This window comes from Polyodon spathula, chromosome 17 (genome assembly GCF_017654505.1).
Source record: "Polyodon spathula isolate WHYD16114869_AA chromosome 17, ASM1765450v1, whole genome shotgun sequence".
Taxonomy (NCBI): domain Eukaryota; kingdom Metazoa; phylum Chordata; class Actinopteri; order Acipenseriformes; family Polyodontidae; genus Polyodon; species Polyodon spathula.
Window position 1 is genome coordinate 5,275,265 of NC_054550.1, and position 23,392 is coordinate 5,298,656.

The 23,392-nt window shown below is 38.7% G+C and overlaps 1 protein-coding gene across 1 annotated transcript in view; it reads left to right on the top strand.

Moving 5' to 3' along the window:
• Nucleotides 1-23,392, top strand: part of LOC121329865 (F-actin-monooxygenase MICAL2-like) — a 71,254-nt gene that overhangs the window by 20,466 nt on the left and 27,396 nt on the right. The window contains 24 exon segments of the mRNA XM_041275820.1: nucleotides 2,735-2,942; nucleotides 3,235-3,351; nucleotides 4,985-5,086; nucleotides 5,929-6,084; nucleotides 6,374-6,474; nucleotides 6,926-7,183; nucleotides 7,832-7,947; nucleotides 8,280-8,406; nucleotides 8,723-8,813; nucleotides 9,414-9,561; nucleotides 10,102-10,301; nucleotides 11,059-11,168; nucleotides 12,110-12,181; nucleotides 12,325-12,468; nucleotides 14,025-14,147; nucleotides 14,324-14,533; nucleotides 14,753-14,881; nucleotides 15,323-15,427; nucleotides 16,454-16,585; nucleotides 17,304-17,366; nucleotides 17,864-17,959; nucleotides 18,544-18,651; nucleotides 22,558-22,744; nucleotides 23,027-23,103. Of these exon segments, the coding sequence (XP_041131754.1) occupies nucleotides 2,735-2,942; nucleotides 3,235-3,351; nucleotides 4,985-5,086; nucleotides 5,929-6,084; nucleotides 6,374-6,474; nucleotides 6,926-7,183; nucleotides 7,832-7,947; nucleotides 8,280-8,406; nucleotides 8,723-8,813; nucleotides 9,414-9,561; nucleotides 10,102-10,301; nucleotides 11,059-11,168; nucleotides 12,110-12,181; nucleotides 12,325-12,468; nucleotides 14,025-14,147; nucleotides 14,324-14,533; nucleotides 14,753-14,881; nucleotides 15,323-15,427; nucleotides 16,454-16,585; nucleotides 17,304-17,366; nucleotides 17,864-17,959; nucleotides 18,544-18,651; nucleotides 22,558-22,744; nucleotides 23,027-23,103 (3,180 nt within the window).

Sequence of the window (23,392 nt, forward strand, 5' to 3'; positions counted from 1 at the left end):
GTTGAAGCCTTAAGTATCAGCTACATCTGCCAGGTTTTTCAGTTGTTGTTTTTTCCTGTACTTGGCTGACGTGTACTAATCTATAACAAGACAAAAATGACTAAAGTATTACTTTTTTTATTACCAGTAAATCTGTCCAGGCCTTTTATGGTCTGACTGCGCTAACCGCTGCTCAAGGCTCTGTTAGTAGCGCTGAGATAGCAGAGCCCTGAATACTCCTTCGTGTGCCCAGTGAGAGTAGAGCTGACTTAACACACTATGCAAACAGGGTAAGATCCTGGACCAGAGCCTTGGAAACTGTGTTTGGAGAGCCATAGGAATCCTCTGCAGAAACTCTGCCATGTCAAAATATTTTCAACAGCTTAAAACTTCCCTGCCACCCATAGAGTTCCCATGTATTTTTCTGAAACACATTTGAACAGGGAATAGGGACTAGCTGATTCAATTTTCTGTTCCTTTTAACTGTCTCTATATCACTGATAATTGATCTTACCTATAGGAACATGGGGCTACCCAGGTGTTATGTTAACCGTGTTACATCATGTTTGGTTCACGGTTCAAATAAGAACTATTAACGTGTTCAGCCTGGATTTGGTCATTATTTTATATTATTCACCATTACTAGACCATACTTGGTATGTTGGCATATGGCTCTACATTCAAACCATGTTCAGCTCATTCATTCAGGTTTTTATTCATGAAAACAATCATGTTCAACAATCCGAACATCAAAGAGGCGTTGCAATCACACCAATAAAGAGAACATTTTGAAATAAACATACCTTAATTTAAGTTGTAACAGAGAAAAGTTTCCTTCAAACACACATGGATGTCACGACCAACAACTAACCTGCTAACCTGTCATGCCTTGACACTAGAACCGCCACGCAGATCAGTTTGACCCATTTTGCATTTAAAATGTTAATTACCCTTCCATTGTAAATCTCATGTGTCTGTCCATTTTTGACTTTTCCTAAATATATTAATTAAATATCCTGACTGCATTTGATAGCCAGAATTTACAACAGTTCTACCTAGAACTGCCACATGAGACAATGTGACCCATGCTTTACAATATATGCTTTACAAACCAAAACAATGATTTCGGTTTTATAGTTTTGTGTGTACATATACCCATTTACACCTGTACACAGGTATATGTACTCACCCGTTTCTTTTGAAATGTGTATTTTATTATATTTTTTCACTGTTTGTAGTCGTCCTGTATATGCGCTCATTTTGAAAATAAAGCCTTTTATGTTTAATTTTCCATTTAAATACAGTGTTTCAGCAATGCAAATGTTAGACATGATGTTCATTAATAAAACTTTTCAGTTGTATGCGATAGCGTGTCTTTCATTTTCATAACAAAGCAGTTTAAAAATGTACGGGTCAAAGTGACCCGCGTGGCGGTTCTAGGTAGTTTGAAAATCGTGCTGTTCTAGTGTTAAAGAATAACTTTAAAACAGACTTTTAAAACTTACACTGCCTTATGCCCAAAGGTAATGTATTTAGGTACACTGTTTGACCTTGTGGGTACAAAAGAGAGCGTAAAAGGTGTGGTTACAAATCCAGACAGTTTATTCCAGTATCATCACTAAGTCTTTATCTAAAAAAAAAGTTTGTAAAATTTGACCTGAACATTACTACAGTAAATTGATATCAGAACCCGAAGTCGAATCAGTTAAACCAGACATATACATATGTATTACTTTACATGTAATATCTGGTTTCGGTCCACAAATAGCTTACCACAGCTGTATAAAACTATTTATGCCTGTTACCAGTCATTAGTTTTTTTTCTTTTTCAAATAAAAATATTCTAAGCATGCAAAAAGGCCTTTGGTTTAACCGAAATAGCCATCCATCTCGTTTAACACAATAGCCTTTTTGTGCGTGACTCAAGCAGGGTTAGATAGTGAGATAATGCTTTTGAAGCATGCGCTAATAACATCACCTAGTTCTTAGTGGCACTCATTCAGGGTGAAGTCATCACCACCTCATAAATTTTCAGACTGGCCTTATAACTGGGAATGGGTATCAATGCATTTCTGGATGAAAGGATGTCTGGAATTCTTTGATCATGCAAACCCCATGTCTAACTCTCGATCCATGTCAAAATGAACCTGAGATGCTCAGAAACTGTCAAATCAGTCCCTCTAAACAACCTGTCAGATCAGTTCCTCTACACAACCATGGAGGCCTTACGTACTAAGAAAAGCCTCATATGCTTGTCGTGGATAAGTTCGATTTGTTTTACAGAAAAGGCAATCTGTCTATATCCAAAAGGAGCCGAGAACAGTCACTTAAAATAAGAAGTCCTCTAAGGCTCTATAATTTAACATTTAATTATAATAATTTAACATGCAACAAATCAAATATAGTCAGTAATTACAGTATGGTACAGTATCTAGTTACAGCAATAACGTGTCAATTCTTATTACCACCACACTTGTCTTTCCTGGGTTTATAAAAAGCTAGTAGCTTCTTCCCAATAGAATGATTGAGTCCTTTAGTATATCTTTATGGTTACCCTTAGCTGCAGCTCTTATGAATTGAGATCAGAATGGGGCTGTTTTATATGAATATAAATACCTGTGGAATTGATCATGGTCTAATGATAACTTCATTGGAGTTCACTTGGAAGTTCATGTGGCATTTAAAATCCAGGCACTAATTGGAAACCAAGGAGTTTGCATGAGGATAACTGTCTTGTCTTCTTTTTTATGGACAGTGTCTGATTATTGGAGGCGGGCCATGTGGGCTGCGCACTGCCATAGAACTCGCCCTCCTTGGCGCCAAGGTGGTGGTGATAGAGAAGAGGGACACCTTCTCCAGGAACAACGTGCTGCACCTGTGGCCTTACACCATTCATGATCTCCGAGGACTCGGAGCCAAGAAGTTCTATGGAAAGTTCTGTGCTGGGGCAATAGACCATATCAGTAAGTGCTCTCTGATAACAAGGGGTTCTACAGCAGACTCTTCTTTTTGTCCGTATTGATATACATAACATACTCCATGTCTTTTATGGAAAATAAGCATGACGCAAAATAGACAGACCGATATTTCTAACACACATTTTTAACCTCCCAAGCAAAAAGCTTGAGTATTCATGTGTGTTGAGGGAGATATATATTTTCATGAGGATAAGTAAACGCCACGCTACTATGTTGTTTGAGAAGTCGTTTGGTTTATGGGGGTTAATTAAGCATCTGTATTAAATCTCATTGCCAGGTATTCGACAGCTGCAGCTGATGCTAGTAAAAATAGCTCTTATTGTCGGGGTAGAATTTCACGTCAACGTGGAGTTCGTGAAGCTCCTGGAACCTCCAGAAGATCAAGAGAATCAAGGTAAGCTTCAGTTCTGAACTACCATGGTGACCCTCCTATGGGAAAAAACTAGTCAGTGCTCCAGTGTTCATTTAATTTTTCACAAGGATATGCCAGTCTAGAACAGGATACCTATCACCCCAGTTTCCTTTCTTTTTATTCTTTATCCTCTTATTCCCTGAAGGCTTGTTTTCCTTGTTAGACATTTCTTTGCTTGTCTCCTTCTATCATACTTTACCCAGCTGTACGCTCAATTTATTACATTCGATGAAGTCAGGCATCAGAGAGTGTTAACACTGCTATTCATTTTCTCTCCTGCCCTGTGACACTGAATCATCCAATCCCACAAGGCAACCTTACAAGTTACAGTATATTGAGCCTCTGCAGTATATAAATAACCCTTTTCCTTAACAACGAAAAGTACACAACAGTATGTTGCTAATGCTGGTGAAACACGGGGAACTTGGAAAAAAAATAGATGGTATCTTTATATGGAAGCGCTTGTTAGTCCCAGTCCAAATCTATTATCATAGTTCCAAGTCTTATGTCATTTCATGGTTCTCATGCTGTGAAATATTTCGTTTTGTAGTGGTTGGCTTTTATGTTGAAAAATAACATCACGTTGCCATGGAAAAAGTGCCCTTTTAAAAAATACCTGCAGTTCTATTAACAGATTGACCCTTACTAGACCTAGAAGGACAGACATTGTGACCCCACATGGAAACTCACAATCTCTCTGTGCTGTGCTCCAGTCCCCACAGTGTTGATAGCAACAGCATGGGCCAATAAAAAAAAAAAATATTTCAACACCTGTAACCAGATACTTCGAGGTTTGGCTGATATTTATTACGTGTATTAAATCCAAAACACATTTTGAATAACAAAGCCCGTGCATTTATTCTGATCCTTCCGCTTGGAACATTGTGTTTAGGAACTTTCAACCAATTTTTAAATACGGAGTGGTCTTTCTTTGGCTGTCCATCGGCATACGAACAGCTTGTACGTCAGCAGGCAGATATAAATAAGAGTGCTTCCTAAATGAGGTGACAGAAACTTGACTTGCTCTTTCTGCTAGTCATAGCTCATGCTGTGTCAGTCTCCATAAAATATCCTTCACATGTTGCTTTTCAATGATGGTGTTACATTATTTGCATTTAGATCATGTCTAAGGCCTTATACAGTCTGATTTTAGAAGTAATATCTATTTTTTTTACAGCAGCAGTGAAATGGGTTACAGTACATATTGTACTCTATTATCTCTTATCCTAATTAGGAAGCAAAGTGTACAAGTTATAAAGCTTAAAGCATGAATACCCTTTATTAACAAGTTGCATTGTTAGTCCTCTACTGTTTTTGTCATTGTGGTTCAATAAGATATGCCTCTGCATATTAAAAGTTGTCTATCTGTATATTTTAAAAGGTGTTAAACATGCAGGTCTGTTGACTGTTTGAATCATGATTTTAAGAACATTGCACACAATAATATACAATTTGAAGTGCATTCTCAACCAGATTATGTTGGGAACAGCACCACTCCCTGAGAGGACCAGACACACAAAATATTGACTGTTTCACCATTAGATCTAATGAGTGTCACAGGTGAATGCACAGAGAAGCATTTATACAGACAGCGAGCCTCCTTTCTGTATTGCAGGAACTGGCTGGAGAGCTGAAGTACGGCCAATGGATCACCCTGTTTCAGATTTCGAATTTGATGTGGTTGTGGGGGCCGATGGACGGAGAAACACACTGGAAGGTAAGGAATGACGAGGACAAGGAGAAAGCCACAACGATGGAGTCAAAACCTAGTGCTAGTGGTACATAGTCTACTCTGGAGCACCTTGCTGCTCCCCACCATTTATGGAAAGATGGCATCTTTCTTTCAATGCAGTTCAAAGGTTATGAATTTATAAATTCATGTTTGGCTTTGTAACTATTTCACATGTAATTTCTGCAAACCATGTATGATGTCAATGACTTTGCTTCTAATAATAGGTGTCATGGTAAATGCATTGCCAAACTGTAAAACAAACCAATTGTTACTTTTTACCCCCCCCCCCCGAACCTGAGCAACAAGCTACTGAACCCTACTGAAGTCCTAGCTTAGCAGGCCAGTCCCCACCAGATTTTCTTCCCTAATCCCATGGTATTTCAAAAGCTAATGCAGCTCTCTCTGAGTGTCTTTGCACTCCAGGACATTACAACACATGCAAGGGTTTTTCTTGCCCTGAGATGTTTTTTTTATTTGTATTAGTCCTAGATCAAATCTGCTTTTTATTATTTTAAACTGTAGCATATAAAAAAAGGGTGGATGAATTTTCATTAAAAGTACAAGGAAGCATACTTTGTAGATTTTTTTTTTATGGATCGCCTAATTTAGAAACACATGCATTTAACAACCTTTTGACAACTAGACATGAGGTGGCTGGTTTTGCTCAGTTGGTTACACAACCCCTGTCTGTTAATGGCTAACCTTCACATCCCCTCTGTGTAAATCACCCCAAATTATTTTAAGCTAGCCTGGCAGACCATCGTGGGATTAATGTTCTGTGTCGTGCAGCACAGCAGGGAGGTAGTAATCTTGTTCACTTTGTTCAGGTTTCAGAAGAAAAGAGTTCCGTGGAAAGTTGGCCATAGCCATCACTGCTAACTTTATTAATAGAAACACGACGGCCGAAGCCAAGGTAGAAGAAATTAGTGGTGTTGCTTTCATCTTCAACCAGAAATTCTTTTTGGATCTTAAAGAAGAAACAGGTGGGCTGCTAATTCCTTTCTGATAATTCCACTGTTGTAGAGTGTAAAAAGATTTACTAGCCTCTAATTGCCACGCTGAAGTTCTGAGTGTAAAAGATCTAGAAGGGTTGGATTGATGTTACCAGCTACAATGTGTCTTCTAGTTATAGCTGTTGTGTGATGATGTCTTTCCTTGTTTTAAGGTTCTGTTTTTAATGATGTAAAATGTTGAAGGATCAATATGTGCTTCATTATTAATTCACACAAGCGCTTTGTTTTGATAAAGTGCTTTGTTGTTTGTGTTTTTTAGGAATTGACCTGGAGAACATTGTATATTATAGGGATAACACCCATTACTTTGTAATGACAGCAAAGAAACAAAGTCTGCTGGACAAAGGGGTCATTATTCAAGTGAGTTTAGATTCACATTGAATTATTTTGTTGTGCTCCACTTTGTCACACGTATATTTGAAAAGCCTGACTCTGCTCAATGCTAGGCAGCAGTCTAACTGAATTGTTATGTTTTTAAAACAATATAAATCAAACTTGGTTTATGTTCAAAGTTATCGGGATGTCACTGAAAGACTGAGAAGCCTTCTCGATCAATGTCAAGAATTACAGATTGCTGACAGCATTCCAGTCTGACAAGCAATTGCCAGAGCTGTCTCAATAATGGGATAATTGCAGTCAAAAACATTGCTGGCGGTGGTGTGTATTTTCGACAAGTGTTAATTTGACAGTCATCTTCAGTTTACATCGCACAGTACTGCTGAAGTTTTTGTTTGCTTGTTTGTTGTTGTTTTTACAGAGGTATTAATCGCTGTTTTGGTGTCATTTTAAAACATCTGTTTCTGTTTATTAGGACTACATTGACACTGAGATGCTGCTCAGCAGCGAGAACGTGAATCAGGAAGCCCTGCTTTCATATGCACGGGAAGCAGCTGACTTTGGTACCAACTATCAGCTTCCGTCTCTGGACTTCGCAATAAATCACTACGGCCAGCCTGATGTGGCCATGTTTGATTTCACCAGCATGCACGCCTCTGAGAACGCAGCGCTGATCAGAGAGAGGCACGGCCATCAGCTGCTTGTGGCTCTAGTTGGAGACAGTTTACTGGAGGTTTGTGGGCCCTCAATTGCTATTTAACTTCAAAAAAGAATTTCTTGAAGTTTAATATTTTATAAAAAAAAATCCCCTTTTGGAGTACATTGAATATATCTTGACATTGCTCCACATGTTAGTCTTCTTTGGCTAAAACAACGATTAGCTGGCTGTACAGTATGTGATAGAGATATGAAATGTTCTAGCAATGTCTCTGGGAACCTGTTACTGTCAAAAGTATAGTTTAGTCATCATGATGTGGCTTTGAAACCATCTGACAGATTTTGAACAGAGGCACAAATGTTAATGATAACTAAATCTCAGTGATGCATGTTATAAACAGCCTTACCTGCTTCAACAGGCCACCCATACTCAAATCTCAGACTACTTACTTGAAATCTCATTGCCAGTTAAGTTAGAAAATACCAGACACACTCTTGCAACAGTCGCCCCCACACCACTTCTGACCAGAAGTAATTTCACATGTATTTAATACATGGGCATTGGTCTTCATTCTCCTCATAGCCCCCTCTCTAGTTTTGATCAAAAGCCAATTGATGACAATGAGGCAAAGCTCCTACACCTGCAATGTCTCTCGAGTTGATATTAACGTGCAATGTTCCAGTTCCATTCCCTCACAAACCAATCACCGCCATGTCTTTGTAGCCTTTCTGGCCCATGGGGACTGGTTGTGCCCGAGGTTTCCTGGCTGCCTTTGACACGGTGTGGATGGTGAGGAGCTGGGCTCAGGGTAGAGCCCCGCTTGAGATCCTGGCAGAAAGGTACAAAGTTTCAACACTCAAGTCTGGGCTGAATACTTGCATGGTTACACTGCTTTTAAGTTGTTATGAAGATCGTTATAGTATCCAATAATCAGTGATTATTGCAAATACCAATCTGAGTAACACCTCTCACATGGAGTTTATAATTTTCCAGGCTGTTTAGCTTGGCTGGCACAGTACTGTTACCAGTTAAGAAAACAAGGAAACACAATGTCTGATCAAATACTCTCAGCAAGACAGGTTCACACGTGGAGAACACACAATAAGGTTGTTTTTGGAGAACAAAACGGGAGAGGCATATTTTGAATATTTTGAGCATCTATTCTTTTCAGAGAGAGTATTTACCGACTGCTGCCTCAGACAACCCCCGAAAACATCACAAAGAACTTTGACCAGTACACAATTGATCCAGTGACTCGATACCCAAACCTCAACTTCAGCTGTGTGCGACCTCTCCAGGTTAGTTATTGTAGACATCGAACGTTGACTAATGCTGACAGTGGAGGATAGAGTTGTTAATGGCAGGTGCAGGATAGTCAAATCAGACTGTTTCATTGTGGAAAAGCCACATTTCCTAAAGAGGATAATTTCTGTTTGACAGTGCACAGAATTGCATTATTGATTTTTATGGGTGTAATCCCACATGAAAGCAATAATTAGATGTGGAACTGTTTTTCTACCTTGGTATGAGCTAGACAAGTGGCAAGCCACTTTGTGCGATGTGCGCAATGCATGGAACTAAACCTGTCTGTGTTAATTCTTCTCTGTATCTTAGGTACGTCACTTGTACATTACCAGTGAATTGCAACTGTGTACTCTTGAAAGAGCATCTTCAATCAGACGATCTGTTAATCTTTCACGACGGGGTAAGTCAGACTGAACAGGCAGAATTCATTTGATGGGGTTTAGCATGTGGACAGAACCCCTCCCCCCATTGCTGCATTGTGGTTCTCTGGTGTGTTGGAGATATGGAATAAACATACACATACAGAAAGCTTAAAATATCATTGCTGGTGTCTACTAATTCAGTTTAAGAGGAGCTGATTATTTTTGTCATGATGTTACTAATATTGACTAAAGGGAGTGACTGACCCAACTCTGGAATCACTTTCCAATGCAGTAAAATAAACCTTTTCGATATTTGTTTTCATGCACTGGTTGTTTCTGTAAAGAATTAGAAAGGCTACATCACCATTCCTGGGAATAAGGTATAATCGGAACTGGGATTTTACAATTGGATTATCAGCATTCCACATGTAAAAAGTCATTACAAATCCATCTTTCGTGGCCACCCAACACCACTCCAAATCATAAAGCGATTCTGAACGGAGTATTTCTTTGGGGAGTGTACTTGTCATTGGCAATGAGGAGTATGAATATCTACCGTCCACTTGGCTATGCTGCTTCAGGGAATTATCGGTGTGAACAATATTGGCCATTTATGTATTTTTACTTGTTTGCTGCAGAATCTGAAATTCGACCCAACAGGCTTTTGACTTGGTGCCAGAAGCAGACGGAGAGCTACAGGAATGTTCATGTATCTGACCTCACCACCTCATGGAGGAGCGGCCTGGCGCTGTGTGCTCTTATACACCACTTTCGACCTGACCTTCTGTAAGATTCAAAGCTGCAGATTGGGTTACATGTGCCTTTGTAATATTTAGCTGTTCAGGGCTCACCTGCTAATTAAATTAAGTTATATTTGAGCTCAAACATGTTCCTATAAAGAAATTATGTATTCGTGATCCATTCCATCTGAACTGTCACTTATTATTATTTTATATATCAGTCAATTTACAAGTTTGTCTTACACATGCTGTTCTTGTCTATGATGAGAAAATAAGTCTTTGCTGAAATATTTAACATACCATGGGTATTTTTTCATATCATTCCACAGGAAGATGAGATACAATATCTGCCTGAAAGGGTGCAGAATTACTCTGCGACTGAGGGTGGAAAAACAGTTTGGCTAGCTTTTCTATGCCGTAGTTCACAGTTAGCACCCAGTGTAATGAATTCTGCAAAGAGCTGGGATTGCCTTCTGGAACTGTATTTTCCCAGGCGTCATTCCTGTCAGTCAAGAAGGGTTACTTATGTAGGGCTAATTTGCGTTCCCAGTCCCTCTGATGGCTTCGTCCGCTCTTTGTTCTGCAGTGACTTTGATTGTCTCAATGAAGAAGATGTGGCCGAAAACAACCAGCTGGCATTCGACACGGCAGAGCGGGAGTTTGGTATTTCTCCAGTCATGACTGGAAAAGAGATGGCAGCTGACAGCGAGCCTGACAAGCTGAGCATGGTCATGTACCTCTCCAAGTTCTACGAGCTCTTCCGAGGGGCTCCACTGCATGCAGCTGGTAAGCACCTCTTATTACCACTAGTCAAAACGGGTCGGTATCTTCTGTATGACTGTTGTATCTGCTTTGAATTCAGTATCGGTTATAAAATGCATTTCACAGTTATGGACCGGAGTACAAATGCAATATCATAAAGAACGCATTCGAATTTATTAACCTTTTGCAGCAACATGCATGTCAATTTTAGTTTGTGTTCTGACTGAATGAATGCAACCAAACCTTGAACTAATAAAACTGGATGCTACAATATTCTCATGCACAGTATAGATGGCAAACAAATTATGCAGTGCTTTGCATGACTCTAGAGTAATGGGCTTGTTTTTTTTTTTCCCCAAAGGTGGTTTTCTGAGCATATATGGAAATTGAAAATGTAATTTCTTGTGCTGACTTGTTGCGAACAAATATATAAAATGGATTGATGCATGTCTGTTTAAAATAATAACCCTCAACATGCTGGTTTATGAGTCTTGATTTTGCCATTGTTGTCTGTAATTCTGTATAGCATAACCAAGGCAGAGGTTTTACAAAGTGTCCTTACCCTTTCATTTAACTGAATTCCGATTTTTCGCACAACAGCATTCCATACAACTGGTTTCCTTTTTTTCTCACTTTGATGTACGGTATATCAAGCTTCATATCTTCCTGTCTGCCCAGTAGACAACAGACAATAATAAGTGTCTTCATAATTCAAAGTGTCACGTTTGTTATGTAACACTAGGGACAGTCTGCTAATCTGGTTGTCTTTGTTTTTTTACAGGCAATTTAAGGAGAGAAATTGACGAGAGTAATGAAGTTTCTTCAGGGAAGTCAGCAAACCCTCTTTATAACTTCCTTAACTTAACTCTGCCAAGAAAACGAACACCAAAGGTACAGTGTCACTTGATCCACGCATTATACAATCATTTATGTGCTAGGAACATAATTTTATACTAAAACGTTAATATCTATCTAAATATTTAAGGTTATTGCGCAACTGCATGTGGCTGCTTTTTTATCCTGGAGAACATATCACTTTAAAATATAATAACCTCAGATGTACGTACTGTATGGATAATTACAGAGTTATATGCTGGCTCATGCAAAAGGAAGCTGACCAGAAAGGTCACTGTTAAACTGCACTTTCAAGATTCATTACCCTAGGAAATGAAGTGGTTTGTTACACCATTTCGAGCTGTAGGCAGTTTTCAAAAAGAATATAATCTGTTTTTCTAGTGAAATGGCAGCGTTTTTCAAAATAAAAGATGTTTAGCTCATATGGGATCCTGCAGTATGTAATGTAATCACCTTCTTTGGGTAAGCCTATACTCTAGAAATGTTTTTAAAAAGCAGTGGGTATTATTTAAGTAAACGTTAGCGTGCAGAGAACAAAAGAGTTGCCTGTATCAAGATACGCAAGCAAATCCTTTGAACATTAGCTGATACTTTTCGTCTACTGCCTTCATCGGTGTAATACTAATACAGTACATCTGCAACTTTGTATCTGTGTCCTTTTATTAACTGTCTCACTATGAGGGCAGTAAGATTTGTATCTTTACCAAAGAGCATGTATGACTCACTGTCTGATCTTACAATGCTTTATCAAATTGAATCCCTAGCTGAATAACGGAAAAGACCTGAATTTCAATAGCTCTTTTCTTAGTAATCGCAAGGCTTTGCACAGAATTGTTCACCTTCAAATGTCTCATAAATTGAAGTCTGTCATAACACGCTTGTGCAAAATTGAACGCCAATATTCTACCCTCTGTTTTAAAAATGGCAATGTGGTAGTCTCTGTAATGTTGGTTGAAGTGTCAATTGTTTTATTTCAGGAAGACAAAAAAGTGGAAGAAAACGAAGCTACAAGCAAAAGAAGGAGGAAGGCATTCAGTCATTTGGAGGAGGTTAGTTTACAGCATAAAAAAGGTATTTTTTTTTAAATGATTTTCAAAGCATCTCTCTCATAGTATGAGATATCCAAGTCGCTAAAAGCGTTTTTTTTTTTTTTTTTTTTTTTTTTTTTTTTTTTTTTTTCAAATTGATGCAGGCTTCAAACTTCTTCAGTCAAAGCTCTGGGAGTGAAGGCGGGGAGGGAAAGGATAGCGGGAATCAAAACAAAGTCAAATCAATGGCTTCTCAACTGCTGGCCAAGTTTGAAGAGAATGCGCCCAGCTCGCCCCTACGGAGAATGGTAAGAAACACCACTATTGTCCAAGCATCTTAAATTGAACTAAAACCTGGACAATATATGCAACAGCTGTTTGTTTCTTCTACACAGTTCAATGAATAAACATATGGAATACAAATCTGCTGCTGAGGCCTTCAGTGTTAAAGCTGTATTTATAAAGCATTAGCACCTTACAGTCCTGTGCAATTGGTTGCATGCTAATCCCTGAATACTGCCCTTTGTGTTGTGTCCAGGATATGCTTTATACAGTAATGAGTTATTTTCACTGTTCCTGTTGTCCAGCTTAGAAACCCAAGGAGCTTATTTGGCTACTGGACTATAGAACGTTGGAAAAGATACTTTCAATAGTCCAGAGTTGAAGAAGCTCTTTTAAATGTAAAGTTGGTACAGAAAGTGCACGTTATTGTATTCTAAGTTATGCATTTCACATGATCGTTTAAATGGTTTAGCCCTTTTAGGCACACAAAGAAAGACAATCATTAACAAACTCAGGGAAGTCTTCTTCAAGGTCTTCATTTTTTTAGCACAAGTTGTACAACCATAGTCATTCATATCAATCCAATTCAATAACTGAGCAGTCGTCTTGAAGCAGCCCCTTGGTAAAAATGCATGAAGTTCATTTGAATGTTTTTCTAGCTTTTTATCCAAGTTAAACATGTCTGTAAAGTAATGGAACAAGCACGTATGTCCGATATCAAGAAAAGTAAATGACTTTAGTGTACTCTGAACTCCCATTATGTTTTCAGCGCCGTGTAACACAAATTCTTTGACTGCCATTGCTGTTACCATGATAAGGAAAGTTGGCCAGGCATGCTGATGATGGTTACTTGTTGTTTATACCTAAGTGAATGCCAGATTCTCAGAGCTGCTTAATTTCCAAAAGAAGAAGGTTTTCGCCTGCCCCTCATTTGTACTTAAGGAATGCTATCCAGTATAGACAGTATGATGGGATTATTCCTTGGATTGTATTGACTTGAACAAGCCACGGTTGGGATACAGTAATTATACTTAAATGTTTAATATAGTCTCTACTTTATTGATGCAAGTTTGGGTTATCTGCATCTGTCTGGCAAGGTGAAAGAGGGGTTTTGTCTGATTTATTAACTGAATGAAAGCCTCTATCACTATACAATTACATTTTGTATCTAGATATTATGAAATAAGGTTCAAAAAAGGAGCTTACTGAGGTTCTGTGGGATTGGGAAAATGAATGACAAACAGTCAGTTTAGTTACCTCTTTTGACACAGAAATGCTGTTGAATGCATTGATTGCCAAATGGCTCATCTCTGCAGGATAACTTACAGGTTTAGATGCTTTCTCGTAGTTATCATTTTGTAGTGTCTAAGTGACACGATAAGAAAAATATTTTCTGAAAATGGCAACCAGTGTTTTTGCAGTCCTACAGAGAAACAGTTTCTATGCATTTATGAGTTTTGCTTGTCGTGTACATATTTCTATTACTGACTTTTCTTCTCCCCCTTTTCTCTTTCTTTCTGTCCTTGAACTTTCTCCTAACAACCGCTGTGCTGCTCTGGGTATAACTGCTGTACTTTTAAAGACTGAATCTGTTTCAAATGCTACCAGAGCACCACAGCCTCCTTCTCTTGGTATGCCAGAGAGTCCCCTATTGACCAAATCTAAAGACCAAAACCCCATCCCTGCTGTTTCACCAAAAAGGCAGGTATGAGTGTGTAGTGTTAACCACTATCATTACAAATTAGAAGCGCAATTAGATTCTAAAATCTATTAATGTCCTAATGTTATTACCAGATGCATACTAAAAGATAGAAATGCAATACAAAATAATCAGATCACATTTTTTACTTATGGAAAGTCACATTTTCTGTGTGTTTCTAGTTTCAGTCTTCAGCCAGTGCTCAATATGTGGTAAAAAGAACAAGTGAACCATTGCACTGCATTGAGTACATTCCTAGGAAACCTAAACAAGCTGATATAACAGAGGAGCAGGCAGAGAGCACACGCCTCTCGGCTTCTCACCACTCCACTGTCTTAGCAGTGTCAGGAATGCTACAACGCCTTCAGCGGCTTGAGGATCAGATCAATCAGGTGACCAGCTGCACGTTTCCTTCTCATTTATTTTTCCTGTTTTCTTACTTATACCTCTGTTTCTTTATTGTTTGACTATCTTTCTAAACTTAGATAATCTTGATATCACCAAACCTGGCAATAAAATAATGTAAAACTGGTTCATTCAAATTACTGAATTGGGTTAGAGAAATAAAATAAAATAAAAAAACATTGCCAATGTACATCTGCTCCACACAGACCTCCCTGCCTTCCCCCAGCTCCCCTCCTCCTGGGCCTAAAACTGTCTCGGCCCGCCCCTCCCCTGACTCTTGTGTTGCTTCCTCTTTTCCATCTCATGCAACAGCTCCATCTGACCCTGCTCCACAGGTATTGTATAAAGAAGCAGCTCAAATCAATTCAAATTTGACAGCCAGGAATTAAAATGAATGCACATGATGTCAATGCACTAAGCCACCTCTCTCACTGCAAATAACCTCAATTGGGAGTAAAAAAGAGCCAGTACTGAGTTACACTAAGAAGTCACGTAAAGTTCATTATGGTATAAAGACTTGACTTCTACATGTGGAAACAGGACTTGATCCCTGCAGCCGTAGTGTCTATCGGCGTGGTAGTTCCATAATGAAAAAATGGTTTGCTTAGCTTTTGTTGTCAGAGTCAAAATTAAAATGAGAAGTAATATTACAGCCTGCACATACAGTAAAATAAAGGAAAAAGGCATGTCTGTTCATTCTCAGAGTACTGTTTTTCTGCTTTTCATTTTCTTGCTTTGTAAAACCTGCTTTCTTCTTTGCTGTTCACATCTTACAGAGGAGGTCTCAGTCTCTGTCAGCTAGGGAGTTTCACAAAAAGAACATAAAGGAGAAGGCAGCCCATCTTTGTTCATTATTTGGGTACATGGCTTTCCAACCTCAGGTGACTATCTGCTGCCCTCCTGCTTGAGTCTCTCCCGACCATCCATGTGAGATTTATCTTGCCTTACCAAAGCTTACCACACTGTACCGTGATAAAAACATACAGAAGTGCTGCGAATCTTTGTGAAAACGCGGTATAGACAATATAAGCATGGTTAATCACAGTAGCATGATAAACTTCAAAATGTACATGGAAATTAGCCAGGGTAAACATGTAGAAGAGTTACTTATGTATTGCATGTTCCCATGATTTGGGTTGCGTGAAGAATAAATTACAGTGTTGAGCCAGCAAGAAACAACTTAGCTGCAGAAAGGAGCAATGACCTGCGCGATTTCTTGATAGTTTTAGTAGCTTTAAAATGATTTAATCCTCTTCAATTTGCCCACAGTTTTTCTCTGCAGTGCACTATTTTCCACTGTGCTGCCATAATAAGGCATGACGTTTTATAAACTGGGATATTTATTATTTTAAATGACAGGATTTTTAACACAACCTAATAAGGGGAAGTGGAAATCCAGCCCATGTTTAGCATTGATTTACTCAGGAAAAAGCAATTCTGTCATCCGAGATGTGGAGATGATCACAGTATATGGCTTGCTGTACAGTTGACCAAAATTGAATCTCCATTATAGATTTCTGCAAAGGGCTGGCAACATTGAGAAGTATGTTCTACCACTAGCTTAAAACATACACCTCATCAAAAAACAAACACAGAGCCAAGTTAGACGTGGTCTGAGGTTCAGTAAACAAAAAAGTACCAGAAGATCAAGTACCATAAAAAGTCCCTATCTGGAGAACATTTAGACCTTGTTCAGGCATGCTTGTTTGTTTATGATACTAACGTGTCTAGGCTAGGCTTTAACTGACTGACAGCCGTTCCGGTTTTGAATGGGAATTTTGCTTCTATTTTCAGTGTGATGTTTTACTTTCCTCTTCCAGACACGATTAAAGTGAACTGTTTGCTTTTTCAATTCTCTCTGTTGGTACATTCCTGACTCGTTGGCAATGTACATCCGCTCCATACAGACTGCCCAGCCTGCCCCCAGCTCCCCCCCTCCTGGACCCAAAGCTGTCTCCACCTGCCCTTCCCTTTACTCCACTGCTGTTGCCAGTCTTAAATCTCCTGTAAAACCTCCATCTCCTCAACCTGCTCCACAGGTAGTATACTGTATAAAACTGTACTTTATTCACTTCATGCCTGCAGGCCAACACAGGCACACCCCGACAGTGTGAACACAAAGAGAGACCTAAATAGTTCAATAAGATATAATAACAATACAACAGTTAGATAATTCCAGGTGTTTTTAACAGTGGGCTAAAGAAAGTTCACAGTTTGCGCGCCTTGTGTGCAGTTTGCATGCATTTTACTGGTTGCAAAGAATCTCAGTCATTAGGGGAAGGAGCTTATTGGTTACTGTGAAGGGCGTCCTGGAGACAGAGCTATAGAAGGGCTGCTACTGTAAATTCTAATTTTAGAAAGCCCTTAAATTGTACTGCGATTTTGGAACTCTCAAATTAAACTGTAATTATGGAGCGCTCGTTAATTATATATCATTTATAAGTACTTACGTCACACTTTTGACTTTTACGTTTCTCATGAGAACCTCTTATCCGGTATAATTTACTGCGTGTTTTAATTTAGGAGCGCTGTTATGATTTTGAAGCCCTCATGTTGAATTTTCAGGGCTCGGCTGAGATGTCAAGGGATAGATTCCGAGGTTGAAGGATATGCAGCAAATGCAGCTGTGATGCTGTGTGTCCCATTTTGTTAATTTTATTACTCCACGTTCTCGTGTTTCTTTCTAAACTGTTTCTCTGTTTCTCAACTGTTTCCTTTTCTGCTTCTGCCTAAAATGGATTTATCAACGTAATCCAGGATCTAGATAAGCTGTCATATAGAAAGGAAAAGCCACTTGAACAATTGAAAAATGGAAATTTGGTAAGTGCCTAAGCCCTAAGGACACTTAGCTGAAAATGTCTTTCTTAAAACACATGCTTTTTTACAATCTAACTCATCCCTATAATCAGTACTTTTGTGCCTTGCCTGGTACTTCCTGCTGCAACATGCATAAACACATTTGTTTGCCTGTTAATTTTTTATTCTTTTTTTAAATAGTGGTACATATATGAAAGCTGCATAAATTATATATTTTTATTATGGTTTAAAAATAATATAATTTTTACTAAACACTTTTCTTTACTAAATATGTACATTAATATGATACAAATAAATGTTAAAATAAATGTAAACATACATGTCTGTAAAAGATATAATCTCGATTAAATTTGAAATATATCGACCATATTTTTTTTTCATTTATTAAACTGCATTTGTATTGTTTCCCTATTTGTTACTAAGAGAAGTTCCTGAAGATGTTCTCTTCTTATCCTTCACTGAATCGAACATCTTGTTGTCTCTTTTTTCTTTAACTGCAGTGCGTTGCAAACGGTAGTCCTCATGTAATCTTTCAGAACCACCATAAAAACAAAGAAACGAAACACTCTGAACCCATACATAATTCATCAGGCCAGGTATTTTTGAAAGAGCAAGGCATGCTTCTGTGCGATACTTGCATCCATTAACAAGTCTACTATATTACTATTTTTGTATAGTGATTATTCATCAGAGTGACAGTTCTCATTCAAAATGCTCCTTGTGTAAAAACATGTAGAGCAAGCATGTGTGGTTCGGTTTATGACTGAAAACATTTCAGAGAGCAACATTTTATGTTTTGTCACCAAATAACGATATGCTTATTTTTGTTTGTTACACAGATTAAACATTTTGCATTGTAATGATGAGGACCAATAGTGTTCTACAAGACTGCTTGTTTGACCTGCACGTTTATGACTGTTGCACAATAAGGGACATTTACTCTGGTCTGTAATTAACTCTTAAAAGGAAAAAAAGGTTACTGTTACGCACTGAGAATACTATTATACTTCAGATAACATTTATGCCGTTTTCCTTGTCAGTCAGTGTTGTTTTTATATCAGAATATTAACCGTCCTGGGTTTTCTAGTTTTGAGTGCATGTGTTTCAAACCAAATAAGCTTCCACTTCTGCCTCTTTTACTTTCCCTTTTCTTTCCACTCTTTTCTCCTCTGCCTGCCAGATGACTGTGGGGAAGGTTTCCTCTGTCATAGGATCTATGGCTGAGGTACTAGTCACTCTCTATGAGAATGACCACAGACTCAAACCTCATTCTACTTCCCCTGTGCCGGTAAGCCTTACGATCATAGGATTATGCTAGCAAAATTAGGAGCTTCTTTATCAAAGCATTAGACAGCTTTAATCATGTTGAGAATGACTTCCTATACATTCTGTCAATACACACTCTCATTTTGATTAGAGGTAGTAGACAACAATACATTAAATAGAAATGTAACCTGGTTTTAAAATCTTTACCAAAGGGAGAGTTCAGTTTTTTGGTTCTGAAGGTAAAAGTTTGTGGACAGACTGCAGCAGTCAGTTCCAATCTAGAATACTATACTGTACATGGTGTTTGTTACCTTTCACAGACCACAATGTCCGGACAAGGGAGCAGATAATGGAAACCTAGCTTGGTAACAACATTGTCCTTGTTTAAGACCAAAGGGTCATATTAAAAGCCATCTTATACGCTAAAATCATGTGCATGGCCATTGCCTGTCGAATGCATTTACTGGACTTTAATAATCTCAATCATGAACATACAGTTGCAAATACTTCGGTAGGACAGGAGAACGTTCCCATAATACAGTTGACTTCTCAGATGCCCTAAATGGTTAAGACGATGTTGCCATAAGCAGGCGCCTGTTGTTCCCAGTGTATTAATGCTAAACGCTGCACTAGCTCCCCGGTCAAGCTTCATCTGCTGCTCCTGCTGCTTCCTTTTCCTATTCCTCTCCATCTAGTAGCCAAAAGGTAACTGCCGTAAAATATTTTATCTTGCAGACCACATGGCCTATCTTTTTCCTTGCACCTTCAGGGAAAATCGCTTATATCAAACTTCTAGTGCAATAGATCTCTAAAGTTATGAACACATCCGGAATCAAGGGTGTTCCTAAGTCTGAAATGTCTAAAACTCTGACGCTTGTATTATTATATTTAACCTGGTTTTATATATGTGTTTGTATTAATAAAAGGTCTACACTTTGACATGAGGAGTAATAATAAGAAACCATAAAGTGTTGTAGGAGAGCTCTGTATAATACCCCTTCTCCACTGGCACATCGGTACAGTACGGGTACGGTTGGTTCTCCACTGGCTGTTTATCGAGCTGAACGAGAACCAAACCGTGCAACTCTTCCCTCACAAGACATCTGAATCCGACTGCGAGCCAAACCAAACCGTGCAACTCTTCCCTCACAAGACATCTGAATCCGACTGCGAGTTGAGCCAGGGGCGTGGTTAATGATTTTTGTCATTACGTTGCATCAGTCAGTACGCTCCAGAAAGAAAAACAAAGAAAAACTGTGGGCAGATAGAAGTGTTCAAGAAGATCTGGAGTCTTGGGTCAGAAATTGGAAAGTTTATGTCTGAATTTCTGACGATTGGAAGCAAATGGACGTAAACCACGGGTACGGTACACTTAACTCACACACTCAAAAAACCAAATTCTACCAAATTTCTCATCCTTGATCTTTATTATATTAACATATAGGAAAAAAAAAGCAAAACTAAAACAATTCTAAAGTTATTTGCAAAAATATAGTCAAACAAAATACCCTGGCGCGGCTCGGTACGTCCCTGGCGCGGCTCAGTACGTCCCTGGCGCGACTCAGTACGTCCCTGGCGCGGCTCTGTACGTCCCTGGCGCGACTCGGTACGTCCCTGGCACGGTTGTACAGTGGAAAAGAAGCATAACTGTTAAGCATTGGATCTTCAGGTCTTTTACAGTTGTCAGGTGCCTTGTTTCTGGTTTCAAGTCGTGATTTTGGTTGACCATTCAGTTTGTAAGTGTAGTGTTGTAACTTTGAGGTACTGCTGTTATATTGTGTGCACTGCATTGATACAGTTTGTTTGCTTCTTTCACAGAAACAATACCATCAATTTCAGTAGTGTATGCCACTCATAAAGTGTAGAAAAAAACAGTGCCACAGCAGTCATGAAAATCTCACACAAACAGCTGCATTTTACTGTATTGTCAACATATTATAATACGATCTGTTATGTACAGAGCTATAGGAAGGTATACAATAATGATCTAATACACACACATGAGATACTGTAGTGTAGAGGTCTTCACGGGTCTATCTGTACCCGAGGACCCGAGACCCGGCCCGTACCGGGTGCAAGTTTGTCATGCAACACTCGGGTCGGGTCAGGTTCGATTTTGTTTACTCAGTAATACACAAACTGTCGAATTACTATTAAAGAGGCTCTCTTTGGTACTAAAAATCATTGTTTGTAATTCCTGTTGTGTGGATTGGCTTCCCGCAGTTGCACATGACATGGCTTGCAGAGTGCAGCAGAAGCAGACACCTGATCCGTATCAAAGGGGTTTCTTTTAGATCATTCTTAAAAGTCGGTATAATTAATTTGTTTATGAAGGACATGAAAGAAAACATTAAGAAAAACAAATTCCATGGACAAAAGCTCACAGAAAAATGCAAGTCTGCGGTGTGGGAATCATTTGTTGTTATTGTGGACAAAGAAGGAAAATGAGTTTTGCAAAACACAAATTTGACATCTCAATTCCATTTGCTGTTGTGTTAAGTTTGTAATAAAATCATGCATTTACGAGATCGCACTTCAGTTCATTTGTTTTTCAGATAACGGATTTGTCCTTTTATCTTTTACATAAGCATATTATATATTTAATTTTACAGTCCCCTGTGTAGGTTCACGATGGAATAAACACTGTCTGTAGTTCAGTCAGATTTCCAGATTGACTGGAAAAAAAATCACTGCTTTAATCCTGTATCTAGTCAGTGTGAATACTGGGGAAACGAAAAGCGTTCCACTGTTTTTTCAGGCCGGGGTCGGGTTCGGGTCTAATAAGAAGAATTTTACATCGGGTCGAGTCGGGTTGGGTTGATAAATTTGGACCCATGAAGACCTCTTCTCTACTAATCCAAGGATATTAGTTTCACTTTGCATAAGTTGTTTCTAGATTGCAAATCACTTCAGTTTAAAGGCTTTGCATTGTAAAACACATTTCCTACTCTTTTTACTGTCTTAATGAAATAAGCCATAATCAATGCCTGTTTAGTATTATACAGTAGTTTGGCTTGTGCTGAGGCGTCCAGATCTTCCGCAGAGGGAATGGTAGTGGCTTCCTTTCCCACTAGTTACTCCCCTTCCTGGAATGTATGCTGTTGAAGTCAAAGGGCCGACTGGATGCAAAAGGCTGCAAAGTCACTTGTGGTGGTGGGCTGTGCTTTCGATAATTAAACCCATGCGCATGCCCTGTGCTGAAATGCCGCTGTACTATATGTTACCTTTAAAATCCTCCAGGTGAAAAAAAAAAAACACAAACCACATTAAAAAAAACATGAACCGTTTCAACATCAGGGGTAGATTCAGTAAAAACATACAGCACTGCATTGTGGCCTGTTTCCCTGCTCTGAGTGGGTATTCACTCAAACTTCAATACAAAGGATTTTAATGTCTATATACAGTGCCTCTGAAAAGTTTGATTATATTTCGCTATAGGACAGGGAAATAACACTGGTATTTTTGATTGAATTTGCCCACTCCCACCATAAGTAACTGAACAGATAGATAACCCATTGTGATTCCCCGCCCCTGTGCGTACTTTATGTTTTGTGTTATTTTGTATTTTTAGTATTATTATTTAAAGGTACTGTCTTTTGTTTGAACGTTGTTTTGTTGTTAATTGTTTTACAGCATGGATGGGGTTAAAATTCCCCCTCCGTGCTAGACTCGCGTCAAATGTGACTGTCTCTAGATTGATTGAGTTATTGCTAATCTATAGACGGTCACGTATTCAGAGTGGAGAACGAGAGATAAAGAAAGTTTTTGTATCTGTTGTCTGTTTTGGCCACCTTGCCGTTTTGTATATAAGAGTTTTGTTTTGTTTGTTTAAATCTTTTATTTGCACATTCTTAATAATTTCATCAGACACATTGCTGTCACGGTTTCTAGTATTATTATTCATTGTGCTACTGACTGATCTCCGCAGGGCTCTCTGCGGAAGGAGTTCCCCCAGACTCTGGGTGGCAGTGACAGCTGTCACTTCTGTACGAGGCGTGTGTATGTGATGGAGCGGCTGAGCGCGGAAGGCAGGTTCTTCCACAGGGAGTGCTTCAGGTGTGACTCCTGCAACACCATCCTGCGCATGGGCATCTACGCCTTCGACACAGAGCAAGGTAACATGGGACAGCAGAAAAGGTTTTCACAATTTAAAAGAAACTGTCTGACTTTGTGTGAGGCATCGTCAACACTGCAAACATTTTTTCTTTCTTTTTTTCTTTCTGGACTAACGTGCATTTGTAATTATTTCTCCCTGTTTGGGTTGCTTTATACTGTTGACTCTGTTATGAAAGTATGCTGCTGATCACCCTTTAAATGGCTTATCATCTTAAAGAGTGTACACTGCTTTGCATCATGCTATGATAATGTAACACTTGTCATTTTGTGTCTTTTACCAGGTAAATTTTACTGCAAGACACATTTTGCTCAATGCAAAACCAACAAGCACAGAAAGCGAAGAACTGACTTACAAAAGGTAAAAAACAAAATCTATAAACAGTTAAAATATAAAATCAAAAATGATTTGGTTGCTCAAAACACTAAACTATAGTTTAATTATAGTAGCCAATCATATGTTAGGTAATAGGCATTGTATGTAAATATATTATATCGCATGTGATTCCAATGAGTTAAAGATTTTTAAAAGTACTGTTAGTGCTTAGTTTTCAGTATCTGCGTTAAGATTACACACCATGAGATTTCTTTGCTAAGAGGCTAAATGACCAGAACCTATTAGATTGTCATTTCAGTGTTATCAGATATTG